The sequence below is a fragment of the Capra hircus genome, chromosome 10, assembly GCF_001704415.2.
Source record: "Capra hircus breed San Clemente chromosome 10, ASM170441v1, whole genome shotgun sequence".
In the NCBI taxonomy this organism is placed as follows: domain Eukaryota; kingdom Metazoa; phylum Chordata; class Mammalia; order Artiodactyla; family Bovidae; genus Capra; species Capra hircus.
Window position 1 is genome coordinate 59548681 of NC_030817.1, and position 25591 is coordinate 59574271.

General features: G+C 36.7%; 1 protein-coding gene across 2 annotated transcripts in view; it reads right to left on the reverse strand.

The window, feature by feature from the left end:
- ATL1 (atlastin GTPase 1) overlaps window positions 1-25591 on the reverse strand; it is an 86208-nt gene that overhangs the window by 14437 nt on the left and 46180 nt on the right. For both annotated transcript variants that reach the window (XM_018054364.1, XM_005685638.3), the window contains exons 6-9: window positions 22311-22361; window positions 20072-20128; window positions 3821-3913; window positions 2621-2759 (exon numbers count right to left, since the gene is read on the reverse strand). In XM_018054364.1, the coding sequence (XP_017909853.1) occupies window positions 2621-2759; window positions 3821-3913; window positions 20072-20128; window positions 22311-22361 (340 nt within the window). The remainder of the gene's footprint in view (window positions 1-2620; window positions 2760-3820; window positions 3914-20071; window positions 20129-22310; window positions 22362-25591) is intronic.

Below are 25591 nucleotides of genomic sequence, written 5' to 3' on the forward strand. Positions count from 1 at the left end.
AGACAAGACATTCTGGATAGAAGTAACACCATATTATAAGATTCAGCATGGGATGAAAAACTGATGTAGACAGCAGACTCAAAACTGCCCAAGGAAACACTGAGGCAAACAAGAACATTTTGGCACACAGAGGGATTTAGCAGTAGTCTTGTAAAGCCTCATTAAAATGGAACTTTGACAGGCAACTGAAGCCGCCTTTCATTTCTCTTTCCCTCAAGCTAGCCACTTTGGTAAACTTGCAACTCATGGTTAACTGTAAACCAACTGTGAGTCAATATATGTTTAGATTATGAGTAAAATTTGATGAGGAACAAATCTATTTAAAACTGTGATTTGTATCTGCATGGTTTATCTTAAACTCCTTCCCTGAATTCTTTCATTGCAAATGTATCTGTTAATTTAAGAACTGTAGCTGTATACTACAGGAAAGGAACAAGGCAGGGTACTTTTTTGTCCCAATAAAGGACTGTTGTTGAAGGCCTGCTCCTGCTCTGCCTGCTTATGGCTCTCCAACCCCAGAGAAGAAAGAAAGGCCTTGTGGGAGCCCTCTCTTTATGTAATTTATTCAAAACACATTGAAGCCATTAGGTCACTGCACAGTATTAAGAGGTCTGTGCTCACTGGTGGGTTGGAATTCATAAGTGACAGTGAAATTATACGATCTTGGAATCCATGCATTAATATGTGCCTGCCTACAGTTGTCTTGCTGTTGTATAATGAAAAGACAATTTAAAACATGTATAAAAACAATTGCTGATGATTGATAAATTTGGGATTCTATTTATGATATTAACTGCAATGGTAAAATAAAAGGTATCTGAGAGAAAACACTATGGATACATGGGGAAAAAAACCTGGTTTGCTTTTTGAACTTGCCAGTTCCACAAAACTGAACACAAGTTGTTCAGCTGTCATTTTTAAAAGTAATTTTAAAGTCCTTTGAGAACAGCTGTGCTGCAAGGCTTGTTATGCCACTGTCTCATTACCCCGGCACAATGCAGAAAGGCCAAAGTAAATTAAGCATGTTTGAATTTAGTGGTATACTTAATGCTAGGCTTACAAATAAAAAAGTCAGAAATGTCTTTGTACTACCTCAGGAGGTAGACTGGAGAAGGCGATGGCACCCCACTCCAGTACTCTTGCCTGGAGAATCCCAGGGACCGGGGAGCCTGGTGGGCTGCCGTCTATGGGGTCGCACAGAGTCGGACACAACTGAAGCGACTTAGCAGCAGCAGCAGCAGGAGGTAAATAGACACCCCCAGGATAAAGCAATTGGAGATTTATTCCCTACTGATGGAAACTCAAAGTCAGGAACAGCAGGACAATTAAGGGAGGAGGTTGGGCCTTGCCCAGACCAGGTATTTTTTGTTTGCGAAGTCAGGAGACCTCCCTGAACATACATGTGCAGAAAAGGCTAATTGCAGGCGAAAGGAGGAGCAATGTCAAGGGATGCTCTACCCAGATGCCTCTGCGGTAGGATCCATCTTGGTTAAGAGAGGCGTGTGCACACATGGAAGGATCCTGAGGTACACCAAAGATGGACCGTGAACTAGGCAAATCAAAATGACTGGCCAAAGGAAACTTGGAAGAAACGCCCATAAAAGTAATTCAAATTGCCATGAGGATGCAACTCAGGGACTCTCCCTCTGAGTCTGCTGGTGTGTCCATCCACATATACCGTACTTTTTTTCCCCTCTTGATAAATATTTTCCTTGTTTCACTGCATTCCATCTTTGTGGGAATTCTTTTCTGCAAAGTCAAAGGGCCAGGGCCCTTGTCACTGAGTACTGGTCTAGTGGCTAGGATCTGGTGCTATCACCACCACAATACAGCCCAGTCTCTGGCTGGGAACCCAAGCCCCACTCTGAACCATTGCAGGCTGAGGCCATGTGAGATCAATACTGCCTTGGATTAACTGCAAAGCAAATATCTAAAGACCTAACGATTATTAGGAAGGATTAGCTTCTGCAGACTCCTGCCTCCACTCCTGCTGCCCCCCTTCTCTCTTTTTTTAGACAATTTGAATTGCTTTGGAATCTTAAAACATTAGTCATATGTCTCTGTTTAAGAGATGATTACATACTATTACTCTGAAAAACCCTCTGGGGCTTTTAGTTTTTTAAGAAACTAGTCCTCATCCAGAAGATGCTTTCATTATTAGTGAAGTTTTTAATGATTGATAATTAAATTTTTCAGCAGCAGTTTGAAAGAGCTTCACTTCAGTATTACGCAATATTTTTTATCTCTAATTATATAATAATACAAATATTCCAATAATATAGACTTCTATTTTCCCTTTAATATAAATAAGGAAAATATAAAAGGAAGATATTAAGGAGCATTTCTCAATAGAGGTGAGCAGGAACCTCTGAGAAAGGGTGAGGGTTACTGCCCCCAGGTGATTGCAGTATTTAATTTATTTTCTCTGTGTACATATTTGGTACCCATAGAACCCCACAGATCAAGGAGGTGCTCCAGTATGAGCTGGGGATTCTCAATCCCCCTGACAATTTCTAATCAGCACACCCAGATCAGTGAACAAACTAAACTAGCAGCTATAAGCCCAGTGGCTAAAATCAGACTTAGTGACATAAACACATTCAGTAAAAGACAGACAGACCTTTCAGTTTTCCATCAAAGTTTGGATTGGTAGCTACTTTTAGGCCAGGATGAGGTAGCAGAAAACAGGAAATTTTGGTGAAACAGGAATGGATGTGTTTTCGAACATTCTGGAGTTCTTCATGCTGGTTCCCTGAGACCTGTAGTAAATCATTCTGAAGTTTAAATGACTTTCAATACAAATTGAACTCCAAAAGAATTCTGTGGCATTTATATTTGCTATGTCTGGTCACAATGATAAAAAATGACATGACAGGGCTGATACTAAAAGTTTTGGGTCAATTTGCCACATAGCCACATTTAAGTATAGTACACATATGGCATTATTACTATAATTAACAAATGTCTACTCTTACTCAGAAGAGCCTTCCCATTTTTTAGTACAAATTAGTGGGATTTTACTCCAGCTAGTCCCTACAAATTCAAATTTTAATTCAAAGTACTCACAAAGACATGAATAGATCATAAGATATTCCTACCTTCTTTTCAGGAGGTACTCAAAGACAGCCTCTTGTCACTTGGTAGGTATACATTTAAATTCTAGAAAGACATCTGGATAGTTGGGTATTTACATACAAGCTAAACTACCTCCTTTTTTCCTATGTATTAGACAGTTAATAGTACAAATTATCCTAAAAAATAACCATAGCCTAAAAAAGTAAGCTTAGCGATCCTGATTATCAATTCTTTTTTTAATCTCCATTTTTTCCGGATTACTCATTAGGTATTTTTTTGGATATCTGTTCAACTATTGAACTATCACGACACAGACAGTTAATAGCCTCCTCCTAATATCACATTCTGTGAACTACTAGCAAAATGTCCTAAGATTGACTTTGGGGATCTTAAAACTTAAATATTTTCTTAAATTGACTTTAAGCCTCTGCTAAAACATGAATCTAGATATTTGTACTGTCAATCTTCAACTGATTTAACTCTTCAAATTAAAGATTTTATCTTTAGGAACAAATCATTGTTTTATAGATAGCTACAAAAGAACTCTTTTTCTGAATCATAATTATCAATAATATTTAAAATTGTAATTGACATTTTATTAAGTATCACTCTTAGTTTGTTCACAGAGATACTATGAAGGTCAAATGAGGTTGTGGGTATTGAGTATCTATTCAAGAAGTCACTCAACAAAAATAATTTTAGATCACTGCTGGGGAAATTTCATGCATCTAGACAGCTAACAAACCTTGAGGCGTTTTTCCAAGAATTTGGAGCCACCGTCAGATCCATATGAAAATTCGTATGGGAAGCTCCAATCTCGAACGAGAAATATCAGACTCTAAGAGACAATAAGAACAAAAGATTGATAAAGGAACTCTAAATTGCCTCCATCTGTTCTTTACTGAAATATATTAAATGATATTATTGCCATCTGAATAGTGTTCTTCTCCACATAAAGGAATTAAAAAGCAAACATAAAACCTAGGAAAGTTGTTTCTGAGCATTCACTCCCCTCTGAGATCATCCTACCTGTTTCCATTGAATGTGAATAGAAAGCTGCCCCCAAAATGACTAAGTCACATAGTGCCATTCAGCCAATTTGAGGCATCTCTGTCAGTTTTCAGGAAGCTTTTTATGAAGATTCAAGTTTTATTTGAAGAAAGTTTTCTCCTTCCATCTGTCTAAATATTTTTCCTCTATTACATCTGACCCCTTCTCTTCTTCAGGGGTTCTCATCATGCATACCTGGTAGGCAGAGGGGTGGGAATCCAGGTTTTGTGGGGCCTGAAAGTTATACAATCTGTGCAGGGGAGAGGGCTCAATAGGAAAAAGGTATAAAAATGGGCTAATACATTGATATTTATTTACAATGAGAAAAATAATGAATTACAAATTTTAAAGCACTGACACCACAAACACATTTGTAAAAATCCAGAAAAATAACTAATATACCTTTGCAATACTTTTTTCTCCCACTTTTTGACTGCCAATGCTTTGATCACTTTTTTTTTTTTGATCACTTCTTCACATGACAATTTTGAAATATTTTCTGTTAGAAAGCTAATTCAGTATCTCCTCTAACAAGGTCAAAATTTTTATTGTAAAAATGTTTTTTATTGATAATAGTTTAGAAATATTTCAGCTTCACAACTTGTTATTTATAATATTTCTTCATCTGTTAAATAGAGATAGTAAGGGAGCCAGCCTCACAGGACTACTAAATGAAATAGTATACAGAAGACATTGCAAACAGTACCTGGTACAAAATGCTATGTTAGCTACTTGATTTGATTTTCATGGCCACATAGTATTTTAGCGCATGGATAGACCTAACTTATTTTGCATTCTCCTAGACGTTTTCCAGTTTTTCTAAGTACTATTCTAAGAAATGCATTGATAAACATCCCTGAAGCTGAGTATTTGTTTATATCCAGAAGGATTTTTATCAGGGACTGTGTTCCCCAAATTAGAACAATCATTAGAATCATTTGAGAGGCTTTTAAAAGTACAGAATTCTTGGGCCCCCCTCCATACCTATTGCAACCAGGGTAAGAGAAGCTTTCCTTTATCAAGTGCCTCTTGTAAGTCAAGCACAATACCAGTATCACACACATGATGTATTTCATGCACTGCTGCCCCAGGAGAAGTTATAATTTATTATTAGTCTTAAAAGAGATATATAAAAATCACCTTCACCCGCTCCCCAACCTGATGTTAATCAAGTAATTTTCCCAAAGCCACAAGGCCAGAGTGGAAGAGGTGGCATTTAAACTTGGGAAAATTCCTGCTGCACTGCCTCAAAATTAAGTATAGAACACATAGTTTACAATCTGACACATTAAACCATTCTTTTATAAGTTAGATTAAGTTATATTTCAATTTTAGTATCTGGAAAAATGCAGGAACTTGAGGAAAAAATTAGAATATTTTAATGAAATTAGCTATCTTTAAAAGTCTAAGCATTTACATCTCTGGGCTTCTAATTGAGCCTTTTAGTCTTGCCCATTAAAACTGATATCACTTTTAACTCTCTTTTAAGCTTTTCCATCCTTTCTTTCCCTTTACAGTTTATCTGTTGAAGAACCTACGAATCTGACCTGGAGAGATTTCCATAACCTGAACCTTGCTGACTGCATAGTCACAGGGCAGTTCAACATGTTCTTTCGTCCTCTGAATTTCCTACAAATTGGCAACTGGATACAGAGTCTTGATCTGACTCCGGTTTTACTTTTTGTCAAGACTCTATGAAGCAGAGTGTTCTTTTATAAGGAGGCACATAGTATATGATTATTTCTCCTTCGATGAAGTTACGTTACCTTTGCTTAACTGAAGCTCATTCTTCAGGAGATTTCTCGTTAAGGGCTCATGGGAACAACATCCTTTGTATTCTTACATGCTAATAACATTTTGTGTCCTTGATAAGTGAAAGTCAATTTTGCTGGATATAAAATCCTTAGCTCACATCTTTCCTTAAACAGGGACACGTCTTAGTTAGAATTATGGATGTTTCTTATTCCATTACAGTGTAAGCCCCCCTCTTCCCCGTGTGTGTGTGTGTTCTGTGGATTCTTGTGGGGAAAGGAGAGATTCCTGTGGAGCAGAGCATTTAAAAATATCCATATACGCTATCTTTAAATGGTCCACTATCTTTAGGTAGATGTTCATTCTAGTCAACATTTTACATTTTTGTCAAAATACGATAATTTGTATTTAGAACATTTCTACCTAAAACATGCACTTTGAAAATAGAGGTTAGATAAGAAGCAGCTTTTGCAAAATAGAGGTTCATGAATCAGGATAAATGAAACCAACTATGTGGATTTGGCTATATTTTGCATTTTTCTTGGAAGAGTTTAGTCTCTTTTCTTGGTCTTTTCACTGGGCATCTTCCCAAGTCAACCAAATGAGGACCATGTGTAGAATAGGATCAAAGATGAAGTCTTATTTTCTTAAATAAGTACTCTATATTCTACCTACCTGTAGTGTCAGATTCTAAGTTGCTTCCCTAATGCTCCCATCCAGTGCTGTGCTGGTATAAACTGGCTCTCCAACAACAACATGCCTTGATTTGTGGCATTTGACAATTTCTGCTGTGCAAATGTGCCTACCATGGCTGATTTCAAGCTACTAACAGTTTAATAACTGGCTTATGTAACTCCTGAATATTTACTAGTTAGCTCTCAAAGTGCTATAAGCCAGCTACAGTACACCCACTGTCCCCATCTCCTCCCCAAATAATTTATATGCTTTACATTTATCCTGTACAGAATGCTATGAATTTCAGTCCTTATTTCAAAATCCATCCATTGTTCCACACTGCTGAATTTTGATTTGTTCATACATATAGGTAGAGATTAAAAAAGTCAAGAATACAGATTACTCTAACTTTCTCAGATAAAAATATCTGAAGTCATACTTTTAAAAAATAAATTAAATCCAGTCAGGCAACTGGGGAAAATGATGGACCTACACTTCGCATATCCTTCAAGTGATCATAGGATGAAAATTATGAAAAACAGTGTAACTTTTGTTTATTTTCCTTTGAAGACCATTCAAAAGGAATGCTATAGCACCACTATTAGTGAAAAATGGAAAAAAAATCAAATGCTCAACAATTGGGAATGGTACATTATGGCATATTAATATATTACATAGCTATTAATATTACAAATGTGTGGAGTGTATCGATACATGTATTACATCAGTATAAAAAGGCTTACATGAAAAAATGTTATCTGAATTATAATGCTAAATTTATGTGCACATCCATTATTAATACATGAAAACACTCCCAAACTCCCAGGAAAAAACTGTTCTAGAGTCATGTAGCCAGTGAATACCTGAACTGGTTTAACCTATTTAATCAATCAATTTCAGTTTTAATTTCAGCTTCAGGTAGTAAGTAAACACTGGAACTCATTTTAAACCCTTCAAAGTAAGTAACACCTTACTTCAACCAACAGCCCACTGAAAGCCAACCAGTGACAGCTTCATACTTTAAAAGTCAGTCAAGTAGAAGAACCACCTCAGAAAACTGAGGCTATGTCAACCCATTGCTAACCTCTGTAACCAGACACAAAACATGCTTCTGTATTCAACAACAAAACAGTAATTAAAAAACTGATGTCAACCCATTCTTGTCCCTGTAAACCATGAAAATCCAAGACAAAGCCCCCAACTCTACATAATAATCATTTGTTTTGCTCAATGAAACTCCCAAGTATAACTCTTTTACTAAATTAACCAATAAACTCAGCTCTGGTTTTGGTATCAGGTTTTGAGTGAAGGTCTCATCCTCCAACAATTCTGAAGTCCTACCGAGATAGTTCTGAACGCCCTCACTGGGCAGTATTCCCTATGAACCTCAGGTTAACGTGTACTTTCCATGTCCCCTGTTCCCAAATTCCATCTGTCCTTGAAATTTACTTAGAGGTGAATCTGCCTCAACAATGATAAAATCTGAGTTCTAATTTGTTTCACTGAGCTCTTGCTGCTGATTAATTTGTTATCCTAGAATTTTTGTTATCAGAGGCAAAGACCTGTCTTAAGTAGTAACCAGATTAATCAGGATGCCCCAAAAACTAATGGTTGGAGGTCTGTTAAACCAGCAACAAATTTATGCAAAAGTAGTCAGTCAAATTTTGCCTTGGGTTCTCTACAACACTTAGAGACCATTCTCATTCTTGTCAATTTGCAAACTACTTTGTTTAGTCCATAATGTAGGATCAATGACTATCAGATTATTGAATGTACGTAGCACTTAGCAGCAGCAGCAGCAGGAGCAGCAGCACTGTTCTAACACTTGCTGGAGGACCCAGGTGCTTTTCATAAGCACACAATTTGAGCAACTTGTTTGTTACAGGCTTGTGTATATCAAGGCTACAATCTTCTCCTGGAAGAATTTCTGCTTCCTATTTGTACTGCATTACAATCCTAATATTTGCATTTACAATAATAAATTACCCTTAAAAATTTAGAATAACATTGTGTTAAGCTTTGGACATGTCAAAACAAATAATAAAGATGTTCTATACAGCAAAAAAGACACAGATGTGTATAGCGGACTTTTGGACTCAGAGGGAGAGGGAGAGGGTGGGATGATTTGGGAGAATGGCATTGAAACATGTATACTATCATGTAAGAATCGAATCACCAATCTATGTCCGATGCAGGATACAGCATGCTTGGGGCTGGTGCACGGGGATGACCCAGAGGGATGTTGTGGCGAGGGAGGTGGGAGGGGGGTTCATGTTTGGGATCGCATGTACACCCGTGGTGGATTCATGTCAATGTATGGCAAAACCAATACAGTATTGTAAAGTAAAATAAAGTAAAAATAAAAATTTTAAAAAAAATTAAAAAAATAAAGATGTTCTATAAAAATGAAGATAAAATAAAAAACACTCATTAGTTAGCTTCTTTCATTAGTAAACTGAGGCCTCAAAACAAACTGCTGACTCCAGAAGACTCAATTTCACTCTCTAACCTTCTGAAATTTACCCTACTGACAGTGTACCTCTCTCTGCTCAGTTTTATCTTCACCAATCACTTCACTTCTTCAATATCTTCTTTTCCTTCCTCTGACCTCCTGAACCATTTCCTTAGTGATTTTTGCAGGAAAGTGGTAGTCATATTGCCCCAACTGCTTAAAACTACTATATCTGAAGACTGTTGTATAGAAGTTGAATTTAAACACTGGCCTTGGTTATAAGGAATTTCTTTTAGCACAGGAAGACAGAAATTTGCTGCAGAATTCAGGATCCTGTTGCTTAGTATCCTGAATTATCAGTTATTTTCCAACTAAGTTCACTTAATTATTAGTCCCTCTTGTTAGGTTGGAAAAAAATTGTTAGGTTAGAAAAAATTGGTTAAAAGCAATAAAAAGACCAGGAGAGCATTTAAATATCCCAGCTCATCATAAAAAAACAAGAATAAAAATTGTAATAGCCTTTCAAGGGCAAGAAATATAGAAAAACACAATGCAAGGCCATTTCAGATTTTCTCTGAGATGAATTGGACATCGATTAAAAATTGTGAACAAAACAAGGATGAATCAATAGGAAACTTTAAAAATAGACTTCAGGAAAATCTCAAACAATACTCTCAGTACTTAAATAGCCAAAATAAAGGGAACATTGTCTTCCCTTTTAAAATGGGCTCAGAGGAGAACAGGACGACAGCAGATGAGATGGTTGGATGGCATCACCAACTCAATGGACATAGGTTTGGGTGAACTCCAAGAGTTGGTGATGGGCAGGGAGGCCTGGTGTGCTACGGTTCATGGGGTTGCAAAGAGTTGGACACGACTGAGTGACTGAACTGAAACAGACATAAAATACAGGAATCAAAAAAAAAACTTGAAAGAGAAATCATCAGCTTAAAAATTTACACTTTATGGCTGGCATTTCAGACAGGGGACACCTATAGATACTTTAGGGACACCTATAGATACTTTAAGCAGAAAATCTGCTGAAAGAACCAAAGTTTCATATTAGCTAAAGATACCTACACTGTACATGATTAAAAAAGAAACTGAAGAATCTCTTTGAGTAAAAGTTTCCAAGGATACAGACAGAAAAATGAGAGAATAATCTATAACAGTCCAGACTGTTGGTGGTGGTGTTTAGTTGCTGAGTCCTGTCAGACTCTTTTTTGACCCCAAGGACTGTAGCCCCGTCACACTCCTTGTCCATGGGATTTCCCAAGTAAGAATACTGGAGTGGGTTGCCACTGCCTTCTCCAGGGGATCTTCCCAGCCCAGGGATTGAACCCACATTTCCTGCATTGGCAAGTGGGTTCTTTATCACTGAGCCACCAGGGAAGCCTGAGTCCAGATTAACCCCTTCCAAATTATCATAAATCTTGATTTTTTTTATACATATAAAAAGATTAGGTCATGTTGCTGCTGCTGCTGCTAAGCTGCTTCAGTCGTGTCCGACTCTGTGCGACCCCATAGATGGCAGCCCACTAGGTTACTCTGTCCCTGGGATTCTCCAGGCAAGAACACTGGAGTGGGTTGCCTTTTCCTTCTCCAATGCATGAAAGTGAAAAGTGAAAGTGAAGTCACTCAGTCATGCCCAACTCTTAGCGACCCCATGGACTGCAGCCTACCAGGCTCCTCCTTCCATGGGATTTTCCAGGCAAGAGTACTGGAGTGGGTTGCCACTGCCTTCTCCAGGGGATCTTCCCAGCCCAGGGATTGAACCCACATTTCCTGCATTGGCAGGTGGGTTCTTTATCACTGAGCCACCAGGGAAGCCTCAGTCCAGATTAACTCCTTCCAAATTATCATAAATCTTGATTTTTTTATACATATAAAAAGATTAGGTCATGGCAGTTATGGTCAACATCCAAGACTCAATGTCTTTTACGGCCTATATCTTGATCCAATAGTCATGGCTTATCCTCCCTGGCTCAGAGCAGTTGCAGTCTTGTCTAACTACTTGAAGCATCTATAGATTATGTACTAGGACCACCTTTAAATCTGATGATACCACATACAAACCGTTGCTAACTGAGAACATCTCACTTTTTTCTGTTAGTCTTAACTAATTAAATGTGCTATCTTTTAAATTATAAACCATCAATGTAATACTTTCAATTCAGAAATTCTACTACCTTTTTCCATTGAAAAAGAACTTTATGATTGTGTTTCTGCAGTTCAAGAAGGGGCCATGCCCAGTATAAGCATTTTGGACACTCTCATATCAATTTTTGACTTAAACTGTTTGTTCATGGGTCTTATCTTAAAAATGTAAAGAGGTAATACTAGGCAGGATATGTAATAGTTACACCAAATCTTGAATCCAGGTTATCCAATTTGGGGTCCAATAAGTTTATTTGTATGCAAACTATATATAATCCTAAATATACATATAATGTCATAATTAGCAAGCATTAATTAAATGTCTGCTGTATATAAAGTAGGTGGTATGTGTATACTCAGTCATGTCTGACACTTTGGAACCCCATGGAGTGTAGCCTGCTAGGGTCCTCTGTCCCTGGAATTTTCCAGGCAAGAATATTAGAGTGGATTGCCATTTCCTACTCCAAGGTATCTTCCCAACCTAAGGATAGAACCTGTCTCTCCTAAGTCTCTTGCAGTAGGAGACAGATTCTTTACCACTGAGCCACCTGGGAAGCCTATAAAGTAGGGGGTCTAGACTAAAAAAAGTTAACTGCAAAGGTCCTGCTCTTAACATATTTATAATTTAGCTAGCGGGATGGGATTTACACATTCAACCAACTATAAGACCACAAGCTATAGTTCAGTAAGCACCTAGCATCAGAAAGAGGAAGAGAGGCATTAAGGGGTGGTGCTGAAATGCAAGGGCTTTGAGCCTGTGGCCTAGGTTGAAGGCCAGCTCTGCAACTTAAAGATACATGTGGCCTAGGACAAGTTTCTTAACTACTCTAAGCCTCGGTGTTTCCCCATCAGTTAAAAAAAAATAGAAAGGAATAAAGAAGGAGTAACAATATTACTTATTTTATATAACTATAATGAACATTCATGTGAATCATGTAAGAAATATACTGAGCATGGGGCCTGGCACAAAAATAAGAGTTCAATAAAATATTACTATTATGTAGGTCTCCCAGACATTTTATGAATCTACATAAGGACACTGGGGGAATCCTGATCTATATCATGGACCTAATTCTGAGTAGCCAGATGAATATTTTATTCTAATTTCATACAATTCTCAGATTACCTAAATCGCTCTCTGGACAGAACATGCGATAAGGCACCTTTCTCAAACTGCTGTCCTTTTCCTCGGCCCCACCAAGAGAATGTCTTTTCCTTTCATTTACAGCCCAAGCAGCTAAATAACAGCTTCTCATTTTCTCAGTGAAATCATGGATTTCTCTGGTATGAACTTGGCAGTTGCAGTCATCACAGATATTTGACCAAGGATGTTTTGTTTTGAAATTCTGAAGTAGCTGAAATCACTATCAAATTTTATTCCAGAGAGGAACACTCAAATCACAGGAATACAGGGTCCTTAAATATAAGTAAGTAAACCACTGTAACATAATTCCTGATTTGCCACATGTAGGACCAATTTGGACAGGAAACTGAGAAACAGAAGGTTTATCCTAATATATTAGTACATTATCATAAGCTTCCTCTGCTATTATTTTCTAGCAATCTTCAGTTTAAAATTGGAATGGAGATATCTGCTCACCAATAATTACAACTCCACTGAAAGGAACATGAAGAATTAAGTTCCACTCTTATTTCATAAAGAGAATTCAAATTGTTTTTTTCCCAGCTTTTGTGAGACATAATTGACATATAACACACTGTGTACATTTAAGGTCTGCAATGTGATTATTCAATACAAATATATATTATGGAATGATTACTACAATTGGGATAGCAAACACCTCTGTTGCCTTAGTTATGACCTGTCTATACAGGTATGTGGTGAATCTATTCCAAAGGTTTAGGGTATTGATGGGCCGCTAAGCGTACAAAAATGATTAATAAAAATGCTATGGGAGAAAATCGGGATGGATTAGTCCGTTTCTTCTGTGTTAGCCACACAACCTAAATACTGATAGCACTCTTACCAATCTATCTCAGGGCATCATGCCATAGAGAGGTTCAGGAATAACTGGGTATACTCAGGGCTTTGGCTTAAAGGGACCAGGGTTCAGGAATATTGTGGCTTGTATCAATATTTACACTTACTGAAGACTAAACTGTTTACAGTCAGCTCCTGTAGACTTATTTACAAAGATACCCACCATAGAAATGCCACTGGGAAATTACTGATATCTACAAAACTGGCTCAAGAGAACCTTGAGATTACACATTAGTAAACTGGGAGATGTTTCCACTTCTTTGTAGCCTATATAATTAGAGGACATGAAATGGTTACACAGTAAACTTCTAGGCTGTTGTAGCCAACAGGCACATTTAATAATATAACATTAAGGCTTCTTTAGTTTAGTTCAGTTGCTCATTCCTGTAGGACTCCTTGCAACCATGTGGACTGCATGCCATGCCTCCCTGTCCATCACCAACTCCTGGGGTCCACCCAAACCCATGTCCATTGAGTTGGTGATGCCATCCAACCATCTCATCCACTGTCGTCCCCTTCTCCTCCTGCCTTCAATCTTTCCCAGCATCAAGGTCTTTTCCAATGAGTCAGTTCTTCGCATGAGGTGGCCAAAGTATTGGAGTTTCAGCTTCACCATCAGTCCTTCCAATGAACACCCAGGACTGATCTCCTTTAGGATGGACTGGTTGGATCTCCTTGCAGTCCAAGGGACTCTCAAGAGTCTTCTCCAACACCACAGTTCAAAAGCATCAATTCTTCAGTGCTCAGCTTATAGTCCAACTCTCACATTCGTACATGATCACTGGAAAAACCATAGCCTTGACTAGATGGACCTTTGTTGGCAAAGTAATGTCTCTGCTTTTGAATATGCTGTCTAGGTTGGTCATAGCTTTTCTTCCAAGGAGTAAGTGCCTTTTAATTTCATGGCTGCAGTCACCATCTGCAGTGATTTTGGAACCCAGAAAAATAGTCTGTCACCATTTCCGTTGCTTCCCCATTTATTTGTCATGAAGTGAAGGGCCTGGATGCCATGATCTTGGTTTTCTGAATGTTGAGTTTTAAGCCAACTTTTTCACTCTCCTCTTTCATTTCATCAAGAGGCTATTTAGTTCTTCTTCACTTTCTGCCATAATGGTGGTGTCACCTGTGTATCTGAGGTTATTGATAGTTCTCCCGGCAATCTTGATTCTAGCTTGTGCTTCTTCCAGCCCAGCGTTTCGCATGATGTACTCTACATATAACTTAATAAGCAGAGTGACAATATACAGCCTTGATGTACTCCTTTCCCGATTTGGAACCAGCCTGTCTTTCCATGTCCAGTTCTAACTGTTGCTTCCTGACCTGCATACAGATTTCTCAAGAGACAGGTCAGGTCTTCTGGTATTCCCATCTCTTTCAGAGTTTTCCACAGTTTTTTGTGATCCACACAGTAAGGCTTTTGCATAGTCAATAAAGCAAAAGTAGATGTTTTTCTGGAACTCTCTTGCTGTTATGATGATCCAACAGATGTTGGCAATTTGATCTCTGGTTCCTCTGCCTTTTTCTAAATCCAGCTTGAACATCTGGAAGTTCACGGTTCATGTACTGTTTGTTTAAGCCTGGCTTGGAGAATTTTGAGGTGGACTTCTTAGAGTCCACCTTCCATTCTATTGGGGAATCCTTTTCAGCTTAGGCCTAACATCGAACTTCCTGTTATCATGACACTATAGAACAAGTGAAAACCCTCTCCACCATGTCAGTCCAGCAGAGTTGAGAGGACACGAGTGACAAGCACACAGAGAAAGCTGGAAAGCCACACAAATGGAAAATCAGCCTTTCCTTGGGTAACAAGTAACTAATGGCTGACCGCTGAGCACAGAACATTAGAGGAAGATAGTCTTGCCTGGTATTGTAAAACAGTCCATAAACAGTTCATTCAATGTGCACTTCAAACAATGTCTAACAATCGGAAAAATTCCTAATAGAGATTTTGACCCAAGGATGTAATCATCTCGTTGTAGAGCTATATGGGACCTGGTGTGCCCTATAACCAAGGAAGAAAAATTCATAGGCCCAAGTACAGACAAATCTCCCACCATACCTCATGAGGTATTTTTTATCAGGTCCTTACAGAAAACTGGAAATTATTTTCTAATGTGCCTGTCAAATATTTATGGGTATTACATGTTTAAATTAGTGGAAATTTATTCATTCTCAACCAAACCTCTTGAAGTCCTAAGGCAGAGGAGCTAAAGGACCAAGTTCTTTTAATTATTTTTAAAGAACAGTTACATTAATGAGGTAGCTCTTGCTGGACTGTTATACTTAAGATTCAAGTGCTCACAGTGAGCAAGACAAGTGGGAAAGTAATTCATGTCAGAGAATGCTATGTCTTAATATGAATTTACTTCTTGAGTGTACTAAATAGTCTATAGATGGCTTTTATAGGCTCCCTTGGAAGACTTATTAAAATTTGAGGAATTTTACAAGTCAGGAGACAGCATGTCAGTAGCCTGCAATTGGACACAGTAAAAGTATTCACACCACAGAAATCAGCAAATGCTACTATCAGACCCACCTCCCCCTTCTCTCTAGCAAGTTACAAACACTAACCAGCACACCACTGGCTAAACTTAACACTTCAAAGGTGCTTTTAAACTGAATTCGCTTTTAGTTCTCTTTCCAAAAACATAGTTTTAAAATGCAATTATAGATATTTTGTTTGTTTGGTATAAATTGACTTTTGGTTTAAAAACCAAATTAATCTGTTAATTCAGCTATTCATTTCATTGGCTAATTGCCCTCTCTATTGCTGCCTAAGACAGATCTTATTTATTATTTACAGCTTCACTCTGTTTCAGAGTTAAGAATTCTATTTTAAATTTGTCAAATTTAATTAATAATAAATTGTTATTTTAAAAATATCACTGCCCATCACTTTATTTTCTCAGGCAGTATTTAAAATTTCTCCACAGTTTTATCCAAACAAATACAACTGCTATTTTCTCAGAGGAAGAGGATAGGAACAGTGACCAGCTAAAAAAACTGCTGAATTAAACTTTTATTTAAAAGTTATTTTATTTCAGAATTTTTTCTATTTTTTCTAATTTAAATGTGAATCATTTTGCTGATATCTTAAATGTTGTTCTGTGATTCGAGTATATTTACATTTTGTCTTTTAATTTCATGAGGTATAGTATTTTTGTTTTGAATTTGGTTGTTTTAATCTTAAATTATTAAATAGCTTTGGAAGCCACTTTTACTATTTAATTAGTTTCCAATTTCAATTTCAGATACTTAGATTTATAAGCCAAAACCTGTTCAGAAGTCAGTGTTGACTCATTCAATCATAATTTTTTCTTTTGTAATGCCAACAGTTTACAAACAAGTGGTAATTGCCAAGTTTTTTCTATTGTTTGTTTTCAATTCATTGTTTTTTGTTAGTTTTGTTTTACCAAAGGCCTGTTTGCCTATCGATCTATCCATCGTCCATCTGTCCATCAACAGAGCACGGGTTGGTTCTTTTGGTTTCAGTTTATCTAGCCAAGCATAAGGAGCAGTGACACCTGCTGGTAAGGCTGAAAACGCCTTTCCAGAATTACTACGGAGTTACCCAATATATGCCAGTGAGTTCTGAGGTAGCAAGTTCAGAGAAGAGAAAAATGAAAGCAAATAGCCCAATTATTATACAATACCTTCAACTATTAACATGACAAATTATTTTTAAAAAGACAACAGAGTCTAATAGGTATTATAAACCACACAGGAGACTGTAAGCAGCGATTCATTTCACTGTACCTCAACTCCTCTCCCCACCTGCTTCAGATGGGCAATGTAAGTTGCTCCAGATCTCAGAGGAGAGACTCACCCTCCTTCACTCACAGCATACCAGCATCTTTCCATGCAAAGGTCCCTTTTTTTTGTTTTACTTTATCATATTTTCCCCAGATTTCCACTCCCATCAACTGTCTGCTCTCAACCACACTCACTCTAACATAAATTATTTTGCATATGTAGAAGTTTTAAATAATCACAAATAGTATCATGTTATAGAACTTGAACTTTTCCCCTATTAATTTAGTATAAATTTTAATACTTTAGTCATGTTATTTATACTTTAGGTTCATTGCCTTGGATGTTGCAAAATATTTCAGAGTATGTCTTTCACCCTATTTTATGTATCCGTTCTTCAAGTGATGGACACCTGTGCTGCCTACAACTTCCAGCTACTACAGATCTATGAATTCTACAGTGAGTATCTTTATATATTTGCCCTGCTCCACAGAATGGCTGCTACAAGCTGCACTTATTGACCAATAGGGTCTGAGTGTTCCCATTTATCCAAATTCTAGCTATCATTTGGTATTTATCCCGATGTTCTACTTTTTGCCTATCTAATGAGTGTAAAAATGGTATCTTGTTATTTTAATTTTTAACTGATTATCAATAAGACTTAACATTCCTTAGAAAATGTGTTAGTCATTCAGGTTTCCTTTCTTTTAACTGCCTAACTTTTAAATTAAGTTCAGTTTATCATTTTTTCATGGTTTGGGATTTTTTTAAGACTTTTTTTAGAATAGTAAAACTGAGAGGAAGGTACAAAGATTTGCCATAAATATATCACCTGCCCTGACACATGCATAGCCTCTCCTACTATCAACATCATTTACCAGAATAGCATCTTTTTTTAAACCAAGAATAAAACTACACTGATATCATAATTACTCAAAGTCCATAGCTTCTTTGAAAGTGAAAGTTGCTCAATCGTGTCTGACTCTTTATGAACCCATAGGAATAGTCCATGGAAATCTCTAGGCCAGAATACTAGAGTAGGTAGCCTTTCCCTTCTCCAGGAGATCTTCCCAACCCAGGGATCAAACCCAGGTCTCCCGCATTGCAGGCAGATTCTTTACCAGCTGAGCCACCAGGGAAGCCCAAGAATACTGGAGTAGGTAGCCTATTCCTTCTCCAGGGGATCTTCCCGACCCAGGAATCAAACTGGGATTTCCTACATTGCAAGCGGATTCTTTACCAACTGAGCTATCAGGGAAGCCCATAGCTTATTTTAGGATTTGCTCTAAGTATTGCTCATTCTATGAGTTTGGACAAATGTCATTATATATAATGACATATATCCATCATTATATCTTAAGAGTATTTTCACTTCCCCCCAATTCCTCTCCGCTCTGCCTGTTCATTTCTCTGTCCCTCATGCTACACCCCTGGTGCACCCCAAACCACCCCAAAACAATCTCTTCATTGTCTCCATAGTTTTGCCTCTTCCAGAGTACCATATAGTTGGAATCATACAGTGTACAGTCTTTTCAGATTGGTTTCTTTTGTTTAGTAATACACATTTAAGATTTCTCTATGTCTTTCTTCCCTGGTAGCTCAGATGGTAAAGAATCCATCTGCAATGCAAGAGAGCTGGGTTCAATCCCTGGTTTGGGAAGATCCCCTGGAGAAGGGAATAGCAACCCACTCCAGTATTCTTGCCTGGAGAATTCCATGGACATGGGAGCCTGGTGGGCTACAGTCCATGGGATTGCAAAGAGTTGGACACAACTGAGTGAACACTTTATGTCTTTTTGTGGCCGAGAGCTTATTTTTTTTTTCTTGCTGAATAACATTCTGTCGTTTGGATGTACCACAGTTTATATATCTATTCAACTACTGAAGGACATCATGGTTGCTGTCAAGTTTTGGCAATTATGTATAAAGCTGCTACAAACATCTGTGTGGAGATTTTGTGTGGATGTACATTTTCAACTCCTTTGGGTAAATATGATCATTGGATTGTATAGTAAGAGTATCTTTAGTTTTTTAATGAATCACCAAACTATCTTTGAAAGTGGCTGTACCATTTTGCATTCCCACCATAAATGTACGAGAGTTCCTATTGCTCTACAGCCTCATTTGCAGAATATGCGATGCTGTCAGTGCTATGGAATTTGGCCATTCTCACAGGTGTGTATTGGTTCCTTTGCCAGCTTTCGATGGGCATCCAATTCTTAACTGCAATACTTCCTTGCACATTCTATGCATTAATCCCTTGTTGACTTTTGACACTGTTAGTACCTTCTACCAATCCAGCCACTTTGTTTAGAGTCTTCTGATAAACACAAATACTCTATTCTGATACAGTAATATCCATCAATTTTTCACTACATTTTTTGCTGGGGGAGTCTTAGTGAATAAATGTTTCTTCACACTAGATCAGAAGGATATTCTCCAATATTTTATTCTATTAACTTTATACTTTTAAATTCCTTATTTAGTTTTTTAATACAATTGGGGAATCCCTTCCATATATGGTGTTCAGTAGAAATTCAATTTTTTTCTTCAAAAAGTGAGTTCGTTTTTCCAAACCCTCATTTCCCACTGGTTTATGATGTGAACACTAATGAATGCAAAGTTTCCATATATAGAGAGATATTTCTGAACGCTATTTAGTTTCATCAGGTTTTTCCCCTCATATCTGTGCAGAATCGCACCATTTTCATTGCTATGGTTCTCTAGTATGTATTAAATCCCCCAATTTGGATTTTCTTTTTAAAAACTGAATTAAAAGAGAACTTCATTTTTCCAGATAAGTTATAGAAAAATGTGTTGCATTTCTCAAAAAATTCTGTTATAGTTTTAATTGCACTGAGTTTATTGGTTAATTTGGGGAAAATTAGATTCTCCACAACATTAAATCATCCCATCTGGAATCATACTATATCTCTCTGGCTTATAAAAATTTTTATTTATGATCTTTAATGAAATTTTGAAAATATTTTCTCCATAAAGGTTTTTATATTTTGGACTTTTCTACTTAACTATCAAAGTTTTTTCTTTCTTTCGCTATTGTGAATGGAGAAAGAAACATGACTCTCTCAATTAATATACCTGGTTATAGTCTTCAGGAAACTCTAATAAGAATTTATCATCATTTAATACTCACTCACCTGAAATGGCTTCAGAAATGTTTCTTCCATTGCCAGCCTGCCATATTCAGTGAAAAGCTACAAGGAAAATCACACACCCGCACACACACACACACAAAGAGAGAAAACTTCAGTATCTTCTTGGCTTTCTTTCACTAATTTTTTGCTTTAGCTGTAACATAATACTAAATTATTAAGACTGCAATAATCATTTTAAGTAACTAAGTATTAGATTAAGTAGAGCTACAGTAATCATATATTTTAAAATTAAAGACATAGACTACATTTTAAAAAGAAGTTTCCATTTAAAGATAGCACCTTTACATCTAGAATGTAGGACAATTTTTTTGTGGGGAAGATAAGAGACAAAGAAACATGTGAAATGACCTTTCAAAGCAAAACTTGCATAGATTAGACCAGAGAGCTATAAACTAAGTAGGATAATTTACAAAAACTGTTGCTTGAGGAAATTTAATGGCACAATGGCCTCGATTATTTCAAAGGCATACAGGTATTTGAGCAAGCTCCGGGAGATAGTACAGGACCAGTAAGCCTGGCATGCAAAGCCTGGTGTGGAAGTCCATAGGGTCGCAAAGAGTCGGACACCACTTAGCAACTGAACGACAATAACAACAGACATTTGGTTTAAAAGTGAAGAATCAAATAAACCACCTTTTATTTTTCATCACTCCCAATTGAGAGGTACTGTATCATTTTGTTTCGCCAGAAATGTAAGGCTTTAGAGAACATAGACTTGAGGTGGTCCCTGTGATTGGGCCTCTGGTGAAAGTTCTGTTCAGACTGGCCAAGTGGGTTTCCCAATATGTACAAAGGAAATGCCACTCTATCACACAAGAGTAGCAAGCTTCAGAGGCATCTTAGAGTTGGGGAAGGGTGCTGACACAGAGGACTTCCCTCCTTTGGCCTTTTAGAATTGCCCCCAAAGAACTACATTGCCTCTCCTGCGAAAACTGTGGGAATCTAGAAAGCAAATGATAGTAACTAGGTATCTGATTATAGTAATTAAATGAAAGTCTGGAATATTATGTTTAAAATCATTACTCATTTTCATCAGAATCATATACTAACATAATTTGAACTTACAATCTTTTCTGAGAAAAGATGAGGTGATGTCACTTACAGGACAAATTTTTAAATGATCTCGAAAAGAGATTGATTACTTAATATCACAATCCAAAAATCAGTCCTTTTTTAGAAATCTTAAACAGGTACTGGACAGTGTCATGTCATTAACTGGCTAGGTTATGACACACACCTAAAGCAGCAGTTGTACTCACTCAAAGAAACATCTAACAATTATTCAGCATATCGTCTATTTTTCATAATTGATTAGTGTGATGTATCAGAAACATATTTGGGAATAACGCTAGATGTGAACTCCAAATAATAGTTCCCAGCCTCACAGATCACCCTGTGCAATTATCCTTTGTTATCTGTTACACTACATAGGGCCCTTATTGCCAAGATAATATATTAAAAGCAAAATTTTATGTAAAATAAGCAGAGGGAAACTATCAGAGAAACAATAGGTTTTTCTATTAATATGTAGCTATTAATAACATTAATTGAAAAAGAGTAGAGAGTGTGACAGAGATGAGAACTACCTTTAGGAAATAACTAATCTACTAATTTGAGATTTAAATGCTGCCTGGAGAGTGAAAGAAACACCGAGTTCAATCAGATGATGAGATTTCTGTTCCCACTCTGTCACAAACTGGCAACTCATTCTTTTTCAGAAACAATTTCTCATTCATAAAATATTAAAGATAAGTTAGGTGTCACTGAGGTTTCTTTCAGATCTAAAACAGAATTCTATGAGTTACCATCAGGTGTTCACCCATAGCTATAAAGTGGTCCACAGGAAAAAAATCTGGCATATAACTGATATTATACTAACAATTATTAAATACTTGACCATAAGATTCAACTTCACCTTTTGGGCCATTTTTAAACCAAAGGTTCTTTTTCTACTCTAACGTGCCATATATTTTCCCATATACAGGGTCGACAAGCAAGTAGCTTTACCGAAACAAAGGACTTTGAAAACTGAACTAGAAAGAACATAAGCATACAGGGTTAGAACAAGAAACCTGGAAATGTGACAACTTCCATTTGGTTATGTTTTTAAATCTTTCTGACTGTTACCTTTTCCAAGTATAAGAAGGCCTGACAAAATCTTAAAGTTCTGCTATCCATGCCCAAAACATTACCAGATATATGAGACTATAAATATTGTTACCTGAAGGTGCTGAAGATCATCCTCTTGGACATTTTGAGATAAATTATAAACCTTGATTAAGAAATAAAATCAAAATGTGAAAATAATTCGCAACAAACTAAGCACTTATTTTGCTATTCTCTATTTTTGAAATATCATTTATCATAAAATCAAACTCTCTCATGTATATTCTTCTATAATTACATTTGTAAGACCTTGAGAGAGAAGTAAAGAAAGCCTGAGGAGAGACAGTTAACAATGCATTGATACAATAATCATAAAACTGTTCCAGAAATATAATAGCCACCTGTTTTAGAGGCAGAATGTTAAAATTATTTTATGAACCTAATTTATCAATTAGTATTAAAATAATCATTCTTATAAGCTTACCAAAATAATAGCAACCCATATATAAAATTTTGTCTTGAAAAATTATATTGGCTTCTTTACAATCAATTATTTAAGTCTATGGAAAATTTCATCACAAGGAAGTTCTGAATATGTTGCTTACATCCTCAGACACATGCTTTATTGCTTCATGAATAGATTAAAGTAAAACTTTTTTTTTCCTGAGAAAGAGGATAAATATCAGTAACTTCAAAGAAAAGTTAATGATGTTTGTTTATATACTGATACAAACAGTATTCTTTGTGTACTTTTTTTCAATAACAGATTACTTCTCAGATAATAATAGTCATTACTAAGGACTTAGCAGATTTTTCAGTGAAAATATTTAATGTCTACAGGAAAAATATACATAATAATTATTTAAAAGGCAAAAATAATCTGTTTTTAATTGACTTGTTAGAAGTTAGATATTAAGTCAGTATTTTAAAGGCTAATTAAATTAAGAAGTATATTTTTAAAAATTAGTCAATCTTACAGCTACCTCAATGAATAGATCATTCAGACAGAGAATCAACAAGGAAACATCGGACTTAACAACACACTAGATCACACTGACTGAACAGATACATAAAGATCATTCTGTCAAAAAGCAGCAGAATATACACACTTCACAAGTGAACCATTCTCAAGGACATGTCAGGTCACAAAACAAATCTTAATAAATTCAAAGAATGAAATCATATCAAAGCAGCTTCTCCAACCACAATGGTATGAGACTAGAAATCATTCACAAGAAAAAAAATGGGGAAAAAAACAGGAAAATGTGGAGATTAAATAATGTGCTACTGAATAACCAATGGATCATGAAAAAAATAAAAGGAGAAATTTAAAAATATCTAAAGATAATGTGAGCAGAAAAACCACATATCAAAATCCATGAGATGTAGCAAAAATGCTTCTGAGAAGGAAGTTCATAGCAATATGGGCCTACTTGAAGAAGCAAAAAAATTTCCAAATAATCTAATTTTATACCTAAAGAGATTAGAAAAAAAGAACAAAGCCCAAAGTTTGTAGAAGGAAGGAAATAATAAAGATGAGAGCAGAAATAAAGAAAATAGAGATTAAAAAACAATAAAAATATCAATGTAACTAAAAGCTAGTTGAAAAGATAAATAAAATCAACAAGTCATTAGCTAGACTCACCAAGAGAAAAAGAAAGAGGGCTCAAATAAATAAAATCAGAAATGAAAGAGGAGAAATTACAACCGATATCACAGAAATACAAAAGATTATGAGACTACTATGAACAGTTATATGTCAACAAATTGGATGACCTAGAAGAAATGGATAAATTTCTAGAAACATGCAATCTCCCAAGACTGAATCATTAAAAAAGAAAAATCTGAATAAACTGATTACTAAAGAGACTGAAACAGGAATCAAAAAGCTCCAAACAAATATAAACCCAGGACCAGATGGCTTCAATGGCAAATTCCATAAAACATTCAAAGATTTAATATCTATCTTTCTAAAAACATTCCAAAAAATTTTTCAAATCCATTTTATGAAGTCAGCATTATCCTGATATCAAAACCAGAGAAGGACACCACAAAAAAAGAAAACTACGCCAATTCCCTGATGAATACAGATGCAAAAATCCTCAGCAAAATATCAGCAAACTGAATCCAACCATACATTAAAAGAGTAAACAAACCACAATGAGATACTACCTCCTACCTGTTAGAAAGGCAATGCCAAAAAATGTTCAAACTACCGCACAATTGCATTCATCTCACATGCTAGTAAAGTAATGCTCAAAATTCTTCAAGCTAGGCTTCAGCAATACGTGAACCGTGAACTCCCTGATGTCCAAGCTGGTTTTAGAAAAGGCAGAGGAACCAGAGATCAAATTGCCAACATCCGCTGGATCATGGAAAAAGCAAGAGAGTTCCAGAAAAACATCTATTTCTGCTTTATTGACTATGCAAAGCCTTTGACTGTGTGGATCACAATAAACTGTGAAAAATTCTGAAAGAGATGGGAATACCAGAGCACCTAACCTACCTCTTGAGAAATCTGTATGCAGGTCAGGAAGCAACAGTTAGAACTGGACATGGAACAACAGACTGATTCCAAATAGGAAAAGGAGTACGTCAAGGCTGTATATTGTCACCCTGCTTATTTAACTTATATGCAGAGTACATCATAAGAAACGCTGGGCTGGAAGAAGCACAAGCTGGAATCAAGATTGCTGGGAGAAATATCAATAACCTCAGATATGCAGATGACACCACCCTTATGGCAGAAAGTGAAGAGGAACTAAAGAGCCTCTTGATGAAAGTGAAAGAGGAGAGTGAAAAAATTGGCTTAAAGCTCAACATTCAGAAAACAAAGATCATGGCATCCGGTCCCATCACTTCATGGCAAATAGATGGCGAAACAGTGGAAACAGTGTCAGACTTTATTTTTGGGGGCTCCAAAATCACTGCAGATGGTGACCGCAGCCATGAAATTACAAGACGCTTACTCCTTGGAAGAAAAGTTATGACCAACCTAGATAGCATATTCAAAAGCAGAGACATTACTTTGCCGACTAAGGTCCATCTAGTCAAGCCTATGGTTTTTCCAGTGGTCATGTATCGATGTGAGTTGGACTGTGAAGAAGGCTGAGCGCCGAAGAATTGATGCTTTTGATCTGTGGTGTTGGAGAAGACTCTTTTGAGAGTCCCTTGGACTGCAAGGAGATCCCACCAGTCCATTCTGAAGGAGATCAACCCTGGGATTTCTTTGGAAGGAATGATGCTAAAGCTGAAACTCCAGTACTTTGGCCACCTCATGTGAAGAGTTGACTCATTGGAAAAGACTCTGATGCTAGGAGGGATTGGGGGCAGGAGGAGAAGAGGGCGACCGAGGATGAGATGGCTGGATGGCATCACAGACTCAATGGACGTGAG